The sequence below is a fragment of the Chanodichthys erythropterus genome, chromosome 8 (genome assembly GCF_024489055.1).
Source record: "Chanodichthys erythropterus isolate Z2021 chromosome 8, ASM2448905v1, whole genome shotgun sequence".
NCBI classification, from domain to species: Eukaryota; Metazoa; Chordata; class Actinopteri; order Cypriniformes; family Xenocyprididae; genus Chanodichthys; species Chanodichthys erythropterus.
In genome coordinates this window covers 5527941-5543958 of record NC_090228.1, presented here as the reverse complement: position 1 = coordinate 5543958, position 16018 = coordinate 5527941, and the positions used below count along the sequence as shown (strand labels likewise).

The 16018-nt window shown below is 36.5% G+C and overlaps 1 protein-coding gene across 2 annotated transcripts in view; it reads right to left on the bottom strand.

Annotated features, from left to right (window-relative positions):
* Positions 1-1188: 1188 nt before the first annotated feature.
* The window catches only part of ttll12 (tubulin tyrosine ligase-like family, member 12), a 48829-nt gene continuing 33999 nt past the window's right edge, over positions 1189-16018 (bottom strand). Inside the window, exons 10-14 of one of the 2 annotated variants that reach the window (XM_067391575.1) lie at positions 6190-6341; positions 5745-5826; positions 5597-5665; positions 3470-3608; positions 1189-3241 (exon numbers count right to left, since the gene is read on the bottom strand). In XM_067391575.1, coding sequence (XP_067247676.1) covers positions 3090-3241; positions 3470-3608; positions 5597-5665; positions 5745-5826; positions 6190-6341 — 594 coding nt within the window. In that variant the 3' untranslated portion in view covers positions 1189-3089. The remainder of the gene's footprint in view (positions 3242-3469; positions 3609-5596; positions 5666-5744; positions 5827-6189; positions 6342-16018) is intronic. The other variant, XM_067391574.1, reaches the window with a different exon arrangement.

The following is a 16018-nucleotide window of genomic DNA, read 5'->3' as shown; positions in this document are numbered from 1 at the left end:
GTTATTTATTAACCTTCTTGACTGCTATTCAATGGTGGCGCACTGCCAACTAAACTATTTTTTAAAAACGCATGTTACAAGAATATATGCTATATATTTAAATCAATATTGAGATATTATATATACGAGAGAGTGTCTGTCTATCTATCTATCTATCTATATATATAAACACATATTATATGTTTAAACTTTTTTATATGAGAATTGACAAATTAAGTCAGTAACAGAAAAAGGAAAAAGATATATTCATTCTGTTTATGTTTTATCATATATCAGTCATATTTTGTATTCATATAATCTGACATATCTTGCAAGTATTTTTTTTTTTTTTTTGATGATCTTGCTTCTTAAATTCATATACAGTCAAACCAAAATTATTCAGACACTTTGACCTGACCATGCTTTGCTTAAGTGTTATCTGGTATAATTAAGATTTTTTTTTTTTCTGAAACAGTTAAACTCTGAGATCTTGTCATATTTTATTACCATTTTTTAAACTACAGTGAATAAACTGAATCAATTAATGAAATGTTCAAGGTGTCTGAATAAATTTGGGTTTGACTGTATATCAGTGATAGCCTATCTATATATTTTTTTACTTTATTAACCTTTTGTTCTGAAGACATGAGCAAGTTTAAACTAACAAGATGTTTTTCTGTAAGTGTATCACATCTTCATTTAGAAACTAATCTGCATACATTGTTTTTGTGAATTGAAGTATAATATTTTTCCAAATCAATATGATAAAAAACAAAAAAGTTTTTCTGTCCTTTTACTCCAAAGGAGTCAAAACCACAACAGTCTGCTATCTAATTTTACAGCTGTGGACGCAAGAGGACACATGGGCCTTTTTTATACCGATAAGAAACATCTCTTTACTTATCTGATCAAGCAAGTGTATAAGAAGTGCATGTTTCCTGGTTAGTTAGTCTCTTTTCAATAAACCTCTCTCTTTCTTGCAGTCTGGCTCACTGAGAGCTCTCGTTCATTTCATTCCTCTTAGGCAAAAATATTTTATTTAGAGTAACAGTTTATTTTTCTTTATTAAAATCTGAATTCTGATTATTCCAAATTATTTTACTCCAAATTGATTATACTAATATGTTGTTTGACCATCTGCTATTAAGAAATGAAATTAATTTATATCAGCATTCCTTCGTCTGACTGGATCTCCTTACATCAGTTTTATAAGTTTTGTCTGATTATAGGCTAGCTTGTAATAAAAGTAGCCTATAAGAGTTTAAGTAGGCAGAAACTGCATTAAGGGATTTGATTGATTCTGTGTTGTATATTTTTGTAAAGTACGTTTTTAATTTAAGTTTTGTTTTGTTTTTTTTTAATACAAAAGGCAGTTAATCCATCTGTTTTTCGTTTTCCTTCAAGCATGCCCTATGGGTCTCAGTGGGGGTTGGGCGCAACATTCTTCAGCCAGCTGATGGTGATCGTCTGAACCATTTTAAGTGTGAACGGGGCAATTCTCACTAGTGCTGGCGCCATTTTGCCGCCAGTTGCTCTTTAATATGCTTATGACCCGCAGAATCTGCACATTAACGGGTATTTTACACGATGGATAGATTTTCTGAGTGATAGAGTGATAAATTACAGATATTTTTTAAAGACCACGTCTGCAGAAGTAGACATGTACATGATCCAGTTTTCATAGTATATAAGGTGCTTAATTTTTTCGATCTGACATTCAGTCGTGACTCATTTTTTGCTCTGCATTTTGAACCAACGTGATCTTGTCTAACTTTACTTTCCTTATGCAAGAGCATTTTACTTAGGCTTATAGATTTATACTTGGATTTTTGGGTATTTTAACTTTTTATTAAGAGTGTGACAAACATTTTTCTTAGATAATGCTTATATTCTGTACTTCAATATTTAAGAGCTATTGGAAGTGGGTTTATAACTGTTATTCTGTTATAATTTTCCTTTATTAAATCTTAATTTTTATCATTAAAAATCAATATGTTTATCATTTATTTTCTGATTATATTTTATTAAGCAATCTGACCTGAATCTCCTCATTGCACAAGCTATACTGTTGACTTATGTTCTTTCTGCAGACATGAACATGGGTTTCTAAAAGTTTCAACTAGTATAAATAATGAAGTGATAAAGTACATGATATTTTTGACAGCAGTGTCTACTACAGAGATAACATATGGGGGAGGCGGAAGGCCAAGGGTATCTTCTTCTCAAGTATGCTATGTTTCTGTAAATTGAGTAACTGGACCTGATTGACCTGAAAAACGCAATATATAATCTTACATCTACCTTTTGTAGCAGTGGCAGGTTTTCACAACAAAACCCAATTGCTACACAAAACTAGCCAGTCACCAATCAGGTAAAGTCCATGTTTTTGGTGGTGTTCCCCTAGCAAAATTCACATTCTAGGGGCTAAATATCTTGCTATTTAGACTTGCTTCAACCTATAGACTTGAAAACCCCCGGCAACAGTGTGCGAGTAGCCCAACAAGCTATCATTTGAGTCTATTTTTTTTGTCAGTCAATCAGCTGAATCATGAATTAATCCAATTTGCAAGATATCCCTGGATATTACAAATAAATACAGTTGACATGTTATGGATTTTTGTAACAATAACATTTCTTAATGCAACAAGTTTAATAACTCTGTAGATATGTTCATAAGTCAATAAAATGGTGGTTAATGGAGAAAAATGTTCTTTCCAACCAGATGGTATATCTGCAACATCTACCAACAATAGCTGATGGGTTCAAACATTGAGCCTTTGATCTCATCTAAACTTTTAGAAGTAATTTTTCCTATGATTATTGTAAGAAAATAGGCTCTCAGCTTGAAATATGATCTCTTTTCCATTTATGTTCTTTGTAACTCATCATATATACTCTGCATGCATGCATTATTCTTGGAAAGCAGGATGAAATGGACATTGTGGAGGGAATATCCCGTTACGGGACACAGATCTGTTCCAAGTGATTCATCTGTGTAACTGCGACACAGACCACAACATCCTGGTGACATAAATACTGTTAAAGGGGTATTCGTTATCTTTATTTATGGTAACGTTGAGACATTCTTTTAGTGCTGGAATTCAGGTTGGTCATAAAATCTGAGTGACTGGACACTGTTCTAGCTGATCCAGGAACAGCGTTTGGAACATGTGGTCGTAAAAGCTGGGATGATAACGACAGGCCCTCTCACAGTCTGGGCTAAAATTCACCTCCAGTATCTGAGGCTGCATCACTCGTTCTCCTGTAGAAAAAAAAAAGTGATTTATGCAATTTAACTGATGTTATTTTTTTGCATTTTCACAGATAAGTACGTTCGAAAAAAATTTCACTGTCTTTATTGCCTACTGATTCCATGTGGAGAGGCTATCATGGCTTTTTTTGTTGAACTTCACTCCAAAACAAAAATTCCAATCTGAAACTATGTAGCATGAATATTGGGGAGTGTGTTTTGACCTCCTACAAGATATACCTTCAACAGTCTGGTCCCATTTTAGCATGAGGTCAATGGCGTATATGGCTCTGGAGGAGGGGTACGCACAGATCCCATATGGAGCAGGACGGCAGGAAGCTGCTTGGAAGAGCTCTGAGAATGCTTTAAAGACATCTGCCTGCAACAAACAACATTCAAAAGGACAACAAATATTAGAGCTTCTTATATAAAGTGAAAGTACAGACCATAGATGTTGTTCTATCTGTATGCGTGTGTCAACCTTGAGTGATAATCAATAACAAAAAGGGAACACTTTGACGTGGTTAACTTTGTTACAAGTGACACCCAACCCAGGGGTTTATATGCTCCTTGACTTTTTTATTATATCCTATTTGATCCATAATTAATCAACAGTTATTATTAATCAGTACTGATCCTTAATTGAGTGATAATTAATGTGATTTAATCAGATTCTTTTGTCTCTTATAGATGTGCTATATCAGTTTACACACTCAAGTATGCACATATTCTCACGTTCACTGGTGATTTAAGTGCTTAAGGTCACATAGGTCAGAGAGACTGCTCTCTAGTCTCTTCCCTGTTGAAGAAGTTAATCCCATATTCTATTGAAGTGAAAGTTCACCAGAATCATTACTGTTTTGGGAACAGGCTGATAATAGCAACTGTCTGGAGCAAGTTTGCCTTGAGGGAGATTTGTGCATGTTTCTCTTCCTCTCTGATGCCAGCAAGGTGGAAGGCGAAACCACTGGCGTGTTTCCAATTCAAATTGCAAATTTTATCTTGTGCAATATTGGAATATTGCATTTGCTAATAAAGCAGCCTTTCAAGAGAACAAACTAGTCACTTCCAGGGATAATTGGTGGAACATACCTGTAATAAAAATGCAAGTTGCTGCAATCGTCTTGTGTCTCAGAGTGAGCACATGAAACCAAATAAATACACAATTATAATCATACATGTTGTTTTATATTTAATATATGTATAACCATATATGTAAGTTCTTCAAGTGGTCTCTGGTATTTTCCATAATCCAATAATTTCCTTAATGTTGCAATGGTTGGCATAAATAGCTTTTAGAATCGCATATTTCTGCATCATACAGTGACCAGAATCCCAATCGGAAGTTAATTCAAACACTTGCTGGTGTCTCAAAAAACTGAGATGGAGGAATAAAAACGTTTGCGTTCTGCCGAGAATCTTGATGTTTACTCGCAAAAAGCTCAATAAGTTTTGTACACAAAGACAAAGTTTCTTGGGGAACGCAAAGGTTTTGGGAGTGAACGCATACTTTTTTGGGAAACGCAGAGGTTTTGCACGGAGAACACAAAGGTTTTGTGAGCAAACGCAAAGGTTTTACATGTAAATGCAAAAGCAATAACTTCTCATTTTCCCTACCATCTAATTTTTTCCCCCAACACCATGTCCCTTTGGGACCTCCGTACTCAAAGTGAGTTTTGAGCTGAAAATTGTTTGAAATGTCTTAAATGTTGAGGTTAGCTGATAGCCTGATCTGATAACATGGGAAATGAGCAGCTGTGCTGAGCCTTTCCTGACTCAGATAAACCCTGCCTTTGTTCATGACAACTTGTCAAGCCATGATTGGCCCACTTTAAGTTATTCGGCGGGCCAAAAATGGGGCCATTAGCCCTGAGGATAGAGCCAATCAAGACCCAATCAAGCCCTGGAAGTGACGGTGGAAACGGGACTGGTGCTGGCACACACTAGCGTGCTTGCTTTTGGCCTAACAGTGGAAATGTGGCTAATTTGCATATTTATTTACATATAATTTGAAAGCAAGGGTGTAGAGTTACAGTCAAGATATTTTAAAGCATGAAGAAATTATTTTCTCAGGAAAAAAACATTTAGATGTGTGATTGTGATTATCAAATATGAGATATATTGACTGCAGGGGGGCATTAATACATTCAGACAGATTTAGAAAGTGAAACCTGAAGTGGGAATACTGTGTAGGATACAAATAGAGAGAAGTGAGAGATCTGTGTACGAACAATGATGCTCTACACAGCAGAAGACCTTTTGGAAGAAAAGAGAAAAGAAAAAAAACACCACCACAAAGAACAGTTTATTCAACCCAGAGAAAATGGAGACCACTGTATGGAAAATTTGAAGTACACAAAGCAATACCTCTACTTGTTTCCATGGATACTGAGGATACTGGCTCTCAAACATGGGGATAAATTCATCATAGTGAATCTGATGAGAAACAAAAATATCTGTCATCTGAGATCAACTCTACAGACTTAAGCATACAACCTAAGCAGAGTTTTTGTACTTGTTTGAGCTGCACATCTTCGGCGTAGTTCATCACTGTGTAGTGCTTCTGATAGTCATCAAAGTGATCCAGCGAGAAAGGTCTGGACAGAAAGACAAGCAGGGATGTATGAAAACATGCAGACACAGTGTTGTATAATTAATGTTAATGCATAGAAACAGGTTTGATGATAACATGACGAACCAAAAGTGCAAACAATCAAATATCACATTCTTATTTTCAAATATACTTTCATACTCATGTTTTCTCATTCATCAAGCAAAATTCCAGTTGGTAATTAGCAACACATGGTGAGCAACAGGATATTCAGTTCTGTTTGCCTGACCTTTAGGTGACCTGGTTTTTGAACTATTATTTCAATTACAATAATATACTTAGCCACATGACATTTCTTTGATTTGCTCTGAACAGTGTTTTCAGATAAAGGATGTGGAATGTGGTTTACTTGTTAGCAAAACGCAGCCAGAAGACATTGTATGCATAGAGACGCAGAGGTTCCACAGAGCGCAGCAGCACCATGTAGCGGATGTCAAACTTCACCATGCCCACCTCTTCTCGGTGAAACAACACAGGATCCTCCAAATACTTACTCACCACCTGAGAGAGACACAAACAGGTTAAGCAATGATGGGTGTGAATGAACATGTCTTAATGTCATCAGATATCATTGCTGTTGCAATGCTGTTGCGGGCCAAAAATGGGGCCATGTACAGAAAAGACATGTACAGCAGACACTTTGTTCACACCATCAGTTTTTGGAATCGACAACCACATTCACTTACAGTTGAGCTTTGAAATTTTCAGTTCACACAACAACTTATGAACGTACAGTATGTTTTAAGAAACTTTCCTGTTCTTAGTTGGAGCCTGGGCCAACTTCAGCCTCGAAGAAGCTATAAATCATGTGTATCTGTGCATGTGTGCTAGTGTTCTGTGTGAAGGTATCAATGGACAATTGGCCCTTTGCTTGAGACCTCCAGATGCCCTTTCATGACTTAACAGGACATCCTGCCAGCTGATATATTTTCATCTGTTGTTTGATGGAAATCCCCTAACTTTACAACCACTGCTCAGTGGGCCACAATACTTTCTCAGATACATCTGACCTTTTTAGTAATTATTTCCTCACAGCTTACTCTGACAATTTGCTGTACAAAAAATGGAATCAAATACTTTTTTCTTACTAATTTTGGAGTGATTGTTTAAAAAAAAATAGTGCCTGTTTTGCTCAAGCGTGTAACATTTCCACTAAATGTGCATTTTGTAGTGTTCTTCCTATGTTAGCACTTATCAATTTATCACCTTATGATATATACTAAAAGTCAGGGTTACCCTGGCAAATTGTAGCCATTTAGAGCAGATAAGCGATTGTGGTTTCGACACGTTTAAGAGAATTCTTAAGATCGTCATCATACATCATTTTGAAATAGAACACTATTTAAAAAAACATGCAGTCTTTTCCAGCAAATGTGTACCATTTAGGCAATTTTAAGAAAACACACACACACACACACACACACACACACACACTATATTATATTATATTATATTATATTATATTATATTATATTATATTATATTATATTATATTATATTATATTATATTATATTATATTATATTATATTATATTATATTATATTATATTATATTATATTATATTATATTATATTATATTATATTATATTGAACCATGGACAAAATTGTTGGCACCCTTGATAAATATGATCAAAGATGACTCTAAAAATAAATCTGCAATGTTTATCCTTTTGATCTTTAATTCATAAAATTAGCAAAAATCTAACCTTTCATTGAAGGTAAAGAATTGAAAGTGGGGGGGAAATTACATTATGAAAGAAATGTTTTTCTCCAAAACACGTTGGCCGCAATTATTGGCACCCCTAGAATTTTTTATGAGTAAAATATCTCTGAAGTATATTCCCATTCATATTTACATTTTTTAGCACACCAGGGTGACTAGGAGTATGAAATTGTCCAGCCATGACTTCCTGTTCTACAGGAGTATAAACATGAGGAAACACAAGGGCCAAATTCCCTTAATCATTCATCAAAATGAGAAAAACCAAAGAATATAGTTCTGATATGCAGCAAAAGATTGTTGAGCTTCACAAAATAGAAAGCGGCTGTAAGAAAATACCTAAAGCACTGAAAGTCCCCATTTCCACCATCAGGGCAATAATTAAGAAGTTCCAATCAACTAAAGATGTTGCAAATCTGCCTGGAAGTGGACGAGTGTCTAAATCGCCCTAATGCGCGGTGAGGAGGAAAGTGGACAAAGACTCTCCAAGGAACACCGCTTTAGAATTGCAGAAATTAGTTGAGTCTTGAGTCTCAGAAAGCCTAAACAAATTATCAAGCAGCACCTACATCCCCACAAGTTGTTCGGGAGGGTTTCAAGAAATATCCTCTGCTCTCAGTTGTCAAACAAGACAGGAAACTTCAAACGGGACCAGCTTCTATGGTCAGATTAAATTAAAAGAGTTTTTTGGCAGCAAACCCACCAGATGGGTTTGGTGCACACACCGATAAAAAGTACCCCATGCCCACGGATAAATATACTGCTGGATCTTTAAGGTTTTGGGCCTATTTTTCTGCTAGAGGTCCTGAACATCTTGTTCAGATACATGGTATCATGGATTCTGTCAAATGCCATCAGATAAAAATCAAAACCTGACTGCTTCTGCTAGAAATCTTATAATGGGCCATGGTTGATTCTTCCATTAGGACAATGATCCAAAACAAACATCAAAACTAGCACAAAAATGCGTCACTGAGAACAAAATGAAGCTTCTGCCATGGTGGTCCCAGTCCCCTGACCTGAACCCTATAGAAAATGAGTGGAGTGAACTGAAGAGAAGCAGCACCAAAATGGAGCTGGGAATCTGAAGGATCTGGAGAGATTCTGAAGGAATGGCATCTGATCTCTTGTCAGGTGTTCTCCAAACTCATCAGGCATTATAGGTTAAGACTCAGAGCTGTTATCTTGGAAAAAAGAAATTAATAAAAGGGTGCCAATAATTGTGGCCAACGTGTTTTGGAGAAAAACATTCATTTCATAATGTGATTTTTCCCCCACTTTCAATTCTTTTCCTTCAATGAATGGTTAGATTTTTGCTAATTTTATGAATTAAAGATCAAAAGGATAAACAATGCAGACTTTTTTACAGTCATCTTTGATTATTTATCAAAAATGATTTATCAAGGGTACCAACAATTTTGGCCATGACTGTATATATACATATATAAAATTGTCAGTGGTGGAAAAGTCAAATTAGTAGGTTGTATTAGTATTGAGAATTTCTACAACAATAATGTAAGGCATAATTTTGATTTTTACATTAAAATATCCAAAAGCCACAAGAACAATGTTATATATTTTTTGGCTTGTGTACTTGCATTATCCTAAATGTTTCCCATAAAAAAACCCCGCAATTTTAAGTAAAATTCAGTGATTAACTGCGTCATATACCCCCTGCCCTCAGTTGTCAGTAGAAAACAAGGAAAAGCAGTGTGATTCCAGAAAAAAAATGAGGAAGTAGAAGTCGTAGCGTCAAAGCCGATGATCTATGAGAGCATCTAGCAAGCCATAATTTTTTGTTTTGCACATTTGTAAGAGACCACAAATATTCATTATTGTTTGCAGCAGGTTCTGTCACCATAGATGTCGCCATGATTACTCCGTCTGTCACTGCGTCAACAAGCTACATCTTTGTTATTGTTTTGAATAAGCGACCTCTAGACACTTACATACTGTGCGTTTAATGCATACTTTCTAAATAAAGCATTAATTTCCAATTAGCACACACAACTTATCTAAGAGCAAATCTAGAAAACATGGAATAAGGTTTGCTATGAAAGATGACTTTTTGATCTAAACAAAAGAAGTGGTTTTAATTTATGTAAGAAATGCTTCAATCATACTATAAAAAAAGTGTTATTGGCTTAAAGAAATGCATATTTGCATGTCAGTCTAGTTTTATAAATGTTTCCAGCTTCTACAAAGGTTGCTGAAAGGGCACAAGAAGGTAAAAATGAAGCGAGAAAACCACAAGCAAAAACAATGTCGTCAAAGATTGCAGAGGAAAAAAACAGGGTAGGCGACAAGGGAAGAACAATTTTCAGACAAATGATACTATTATAAAAAGGAATAGCATGGCAAAAACTTTTTGCATAGCTGATTTTATGTTGTGATTTCATTATTCTGCAATAAGGGTGTAGTAATTAATTCTTCCTCGGGTCTGTGGGAAGGAGTCATTTTAGTTCAGTGCAGTGGAGATAGTTGAGGCCCTGCATTCAAGCAAGGTCCGAAAGACATTTAACCCTGAAGAGCTTGGTCTGCCTGAAGGATTGTTAATTGTTCTGTAATGCATGTAACAGACTATGCCTCCAGGGAGCTCCTTAGTGGGACCCCAGCCACCCCATGACAGACTACAAGCCTTCTTTTCTGGAGCACAACAGGCAATCTTTTTGTGATGCGCTTTCAATGGACTGCGACAAATTTAATTTGACGGTGTGTTTAATGGATGGTTCTTCTGATTAACAACATGCCAATTGTTCAGCGGAGGAAAAATCTAACATATCAGCAGACTCCATTACACATTACTCCATTGACACCCCCCCAATAAATGAAGTGCATTCTCCTAATGAATCCCCCTCTCCCAACAAATCCCTATTAACAGGATTCCTGACAAAAGACCATCAGGAATCACTGGGTGAACTTAAAATGGATATGAATGATTTCATCACACAAAGTCTTCAGAGGAAACAGGACAAAAATTAAGAGGGACGAAACGCAACCAGGAGAAGGAAGGGAGATGATGCGATTAATTACACAGCAGGGCCAGTATTCTTAAAGCTTGTAAGAATCTTCTCAGAAAGATCCTAATTTAGCTTAACTTCTACGTAGGAGTCTTAGCTTAAGCTTAACAAATCTGAGAGCAACTGCTACGTATTATATAGTCTTTTAAAGACTGTGATTGGTTTGTTGTCCAAAAAGGAAAAAAAAAGATGATCTCTTTTAGGTAAAGTGTAAAAAAAAAGCGCTGACCCATTGAGGCATGCACTAAGATGTTAGCAGTAGATCCTTGAAGTCCTGTAAGTTGCAAGGTGGAGAATCCATGGATCAGACTTGTTTGTTCAGCACATCCCACAGTTGCTCGATTGGATTGAGATATGGGGAATTTGGAGGCCAAGTCGACACCTCAAACTCCTTGTTGTGCTCCTCAAACCATTACTGAACCATTTTTGCTTTGTGGCAGGGCGCATTATCCTGCTGAAAGAGGCCACAGCGACCAGGGAATACAGTTTCCAGGAAAGGGTGTACATGGTCTGCAACAATGCTTAGGTAGGTGGTACATGTCAAAGTAACATCCACATGGATGGCAGAATCCGAGGTTTCACAGCAGAACATTGCCCAAGGCATCACACTGCCTCCTTTGGATTGCCTTCTTCCCATAGTGCATCCTGGTGCCATGTGTTCCCCAGGTAAGTGATGCACACATACCCGTCCATCCATGTGATTCATCAGACCAGGCCACCTTCTTCCATTGCTCCGTGGTCCAGTTCTGATATTCACCAGCACTGTTGGCACTTTCGGCAAAGGACAGTGGTCAGCATGGGCACCATGACTGGTCTATGCACCCCATATGCAATAAACTGCGACACACTGTGTATTCTGACACCTTTCTATCAGAACCAACATTAACTTATTGAGCAATTTGAGCTACAGGAGCTCGTCTGTTGGATCGGACCACACGAGCCAGCCTTCGCTCCCCACAAGCATCAATGAGCCTTGACCATCCATGACCCTGTCACCGGTTCACCACCGTTCCTTCCTTGGGCCACGTTTGATAGATACGGACCTCTGCAGACCGGGAACACCCCATAAGAGCTGCAGTTTTGGAGATGCTCTGACCCAATCATCTAACCATCACAATTTGTCCCTTGTCAAACTCGCTCAAATCCTTATGCCCATTTTTCCTGCTTCTAACACATCAACTTTGAGGACAAAATGTTCACTTGCTGCCTAATATAAACATTATACCTGATCGGTTTAGTTTTACTGTACTCACACACGCACACACAATATACAGTATGTCTATATACATTTTTTTTTTTTTTTTTTTCCATCAGAGGATCAGAGGAAACTGTTGTGCTCTCAATTGACAAAAAGTTCCTTTTCCTTCATGTGCGTAGATCCATGAAAATACTTGAGCAAAACAGAAAAAAATAGCTGACCGCACACTGAATCCAAAAAAACCTGAAGAGGTCTAGAAAGTACAAAATTTATTTTATAAATTGCATGGTGCAATAAAGTGCAAAGTGCAGGTGAATTAAAAACAAAAGAGCATGAGCAGACGTTTCAGCAGATTGCTATCCTCAGTGCTAAACACAAAGAGGGTGATTGTTTGTTGCATATTGAGCACTAAGGATAGCAATCTGCTGAAACATCTGCTCATGCCCTTTTGTTTTTATTGCACCATGCAATTTATAAAATATAAATTTTGTACTTTCTAGACCTCTTCAGTCTTTTTTGAATTCAGTGTGCGGTCAGCAAATTTTTTTTTCTGTTTTGCCCTTTTATTTTTCATTTACCATGCTGTTAATGTCATACTTAACATACTGGATAGGAAATGAACAGGAACACAATAACAGGTTCTGAACTGTGTGATCAGTTTGCTTATAGAAGGTTGTGACAGACCCAAATCATCACTGCTGCATAGTTGCATTTTTCCAGTTGTCAAATATATTAACGTAGTGATTACTTTTTGGGCGCTATGACGTTTCTGCGCTGTTGGAGATGTTAGCGTGTCTCTAATAAAATTGGTCGCAAACATGATCCCTGCATGATCTAATGTGTAGTGTCTAATTAACTCACTGTCATGCATTGCGTGAAACACATTTCTTCTCCATCTTCATGTTTCATCCATTTTATCCGCTGCTAAAGAAACTCTTAAGCATCTTAAAAGTCCTCGTTTGTACTCCTAACAATTTTGAACCTTAAGACCTCTTTTAAATGGACCTTAAGACCTCTTTTAAAGGGTTATGCTTTTGGAATTACTTTTTTCCATACTAGGATTTTTAATTAATTTTAAGAGGAAATGCACATATTTCTAAGAATTTTCTTAGAATTTTGACACTAGGAGCTACTCTTTGCAGTAATTTTTCTTTTTTTTTTTAATGAGATTAAACAAAAGACTTGTAAAACAATTGTTTGAACAGACTAATTTTGAAGCTGAATTGGAAACTAACGGACAAGGTTGAGGTTCTAACCACAGTAGGGCCTCAGTGGCTCTAACCACATTGGGGCCTCAGGGCTTCTAACTACAGTGGGGCCTCAGCGCTGTTGGTGACTGACATCCTGTAGATTCCAAAGAAACAAGGCGTAAAGGAAACAGGTGTCCCTCGCAGTTAGATTAAGTAGATGTAAGAAGTAGAGCAAAATGTATGTATCTCTCGCTTTGCAAATAGCAAGGTGTTGAAACCACAAACGGCAAATTGCCATCAAAAAGATGTATTTTATGCTTCACAGCAAAAACAAATCAGATGGCCTAAGATGAATTCGTCTCAAGGTCAACCTGTATCTAGGGGTGTTAATCTGGACCTGAACTGAGCATGGCTGGACTATCCTTTGACATTTCTAACCAACAGGCAGTGCTCTCAATCTGAACAATCTGAATCTTTTGATTTGAGTGGATTGTGTAGATGTGTGTTGGAGTAATTAGTTATTTAGGGGGAATATAAATATGACAGTATACATGACCCCTGCAGTTTTGAAAAGACAGCAATCGACCCCCGCACTTGTAATAAAAGGCTGCTTCAGTGAACCACAAACAGCTACAAAGTTTATATCATCTTTTGGCTTAGGATATTTTCTTTCAAATGAGACCATTTTAACATTTCTGTGAGCTTTCGTTCGTAAATAATCAACTGTTTTGTCGCTGATGTACAAAACAGGAAATGCGATATCCAAACCATCGATCAAAGCATGCTAGCGTTTTCCGTGGACATGTCGATGGTATATAAATCATGTCCAGAACTCAGCGTTTGCATGGACATATGTCAACGTTGTGGCAAAATAAAAAGGACTCTCACCAAGATTTTGTATGAGAAGCTTTTCAATTTGAGTAGGGCCAAATCCAGGCAGAAATCCCCAAAATGGTCCCAGTGCTTAGGAGGTTAATAATCAGGCAAGTTTAATATGTGATGGTGGTGGTCTGGTATCTGGAAATCTGATCTTACCATCTGGGCTTTTGCCCCCCCCCACTTTGAAAATGTCTCCTGCACCCCTGCCCTCACTCTTGTAACAACATGAGGGTGAGCAAATGTTGACCAAATGTTCATTGTGACAACTCTCAAGCTGCACTTTCTAAGTAATTCTGTGAGCGCAGAAAGTGATATAATTGGCAGTATTGTGTGTTTATTGTTTTGGATATTGATATTTACCTGTTTCAAATTTGTTATTTGCTTGCTTTTAAGGTAATGCCATAAATGCTTGAATATAAAAATACTTAAATGATTATGAAACGGAGTACCTGCAGTACTTCATTTGTTAATTATAAGTTAGAATGATTAAGCAACAGTTGTGAAAGTTAGGTTCCTGAGTTTCATGCTTTAGTAACCAACCACATAGGTTAACAAAAGGGTACACACAGAGGTGAAGAGAAAGTGTTGCAACCTCAAGCGGAGGTGAGCCAGGCAAAGACTACAGCGAAGAAGAGGAAGAGGGCTAGAAGAAGACAGCAGCATAAGCAACAGAGGAAGAACATCCACTTATTAGCATGAGTTGCAGAGACTGATAAGCTTGCAGAGGGAAGATTGGATCATACAGGACATTGCGGAATTGATAAGCAGTGTTGGGCTTGTTACTCAAAAAATTTAATTTATTGTTGTTGCTTATTGTTATTTATTGCTAGTTACTCCTTTCAAAAATACTATTATTACTTTACTTATTACTTTCTGGCAACAGTAATTAGTTATACTACTAATTATATTACTTTTTCCTTCACACCCCACAGAAGTTGTAATTGTGTATCTTCCACATAAAATTCTTCTAAAATGTTACTAACAAAATTTCCGCCTCATCATTTGACCAAAATCCGCATTGGATTGCAGTCAGAAGTTATAACAAACAGTGACTGATAGTCAAAGTGTTTTAACTTTTAAGTAAAAGACTTTTAAGTAAAAGTGTTGTATTAATCTCATTGTCATGTGTAGCTTGAAGCTAATTGTAGCTATAATTTCTCTATTAACCATATATGATTATATTTTATAATGTATTTTATTAAAATAAATCACATTTATATTTTATAATGTATTTTATTAAAAGAAATCACATAAGTTTGTGATGGATCCAGATTGGGAAAAAAAGAAAATATGTTTTTCTTGATATAATCAATAATTTAACCAAATATACTGTAATCATTTATTGTTTTATTTTTTATGATTTTATGGCAAATGTACACTTTTTCTTATGAAAAGGCCTTTCGAGGGCTTCGTTGCTGACTGGTATGTTTTTCTAAAAAGCTGCTGTGCACGTACACATTTTCTGAAAGCTTTTTTTGCCATATGTAAATGCTAGGGTGTTAAAAGGTGCCATCGAACGTTTTTTTTTTTTTTTCAAGATATAATATAAGTCTAAGGTGTCGCCTGAATGTTTCTGAAGTTTCAGCTCAAAATACCTCAGATTTTTTAAAATACATTTTTTTAACTGCCTATTTTGGGGCATCATTAACTATGCACCGATTCAGGGCTGCTGGCCCTTTAAATCTTGTGCTCCCTGCCCATCGAGCTCATATTGGGGGCGTACACCCCGACTGTTACGTAACATTCGGTGTTATGTTGAGATTTGCCTGTTCTTCGGAGGTCTTTTAAACAAATGAGATTTATATAAAGAAGGAGGAAACAATGAAGTTTGAAACTCAATGTATGTCTTTTCTATGTACTGAATTCTTGTTATTCAACTATGCAGGGGTAAATTCAATTTTTAATTCTAGGGCACCTTTAAAGTACCAATATCTTTTGAAAGGTCATGTCTACAAAAATTAGATACGTAGCCAGTACAAGGGCCAAAATACATTGTAATAGGTCTTTTTCTTCACAGATATATCCGATTTCCACGGAATGAGGAACTGATACCTCGTTTGTTCATCTGACTTTGTCAAACTGTACTTTGTACTAGCGAAGTGAAGAGACAGCTATATTATTTTTGATTCACTTCAATAGCTTTTGTGGTTTAATGATGTCTGGGTTTTGG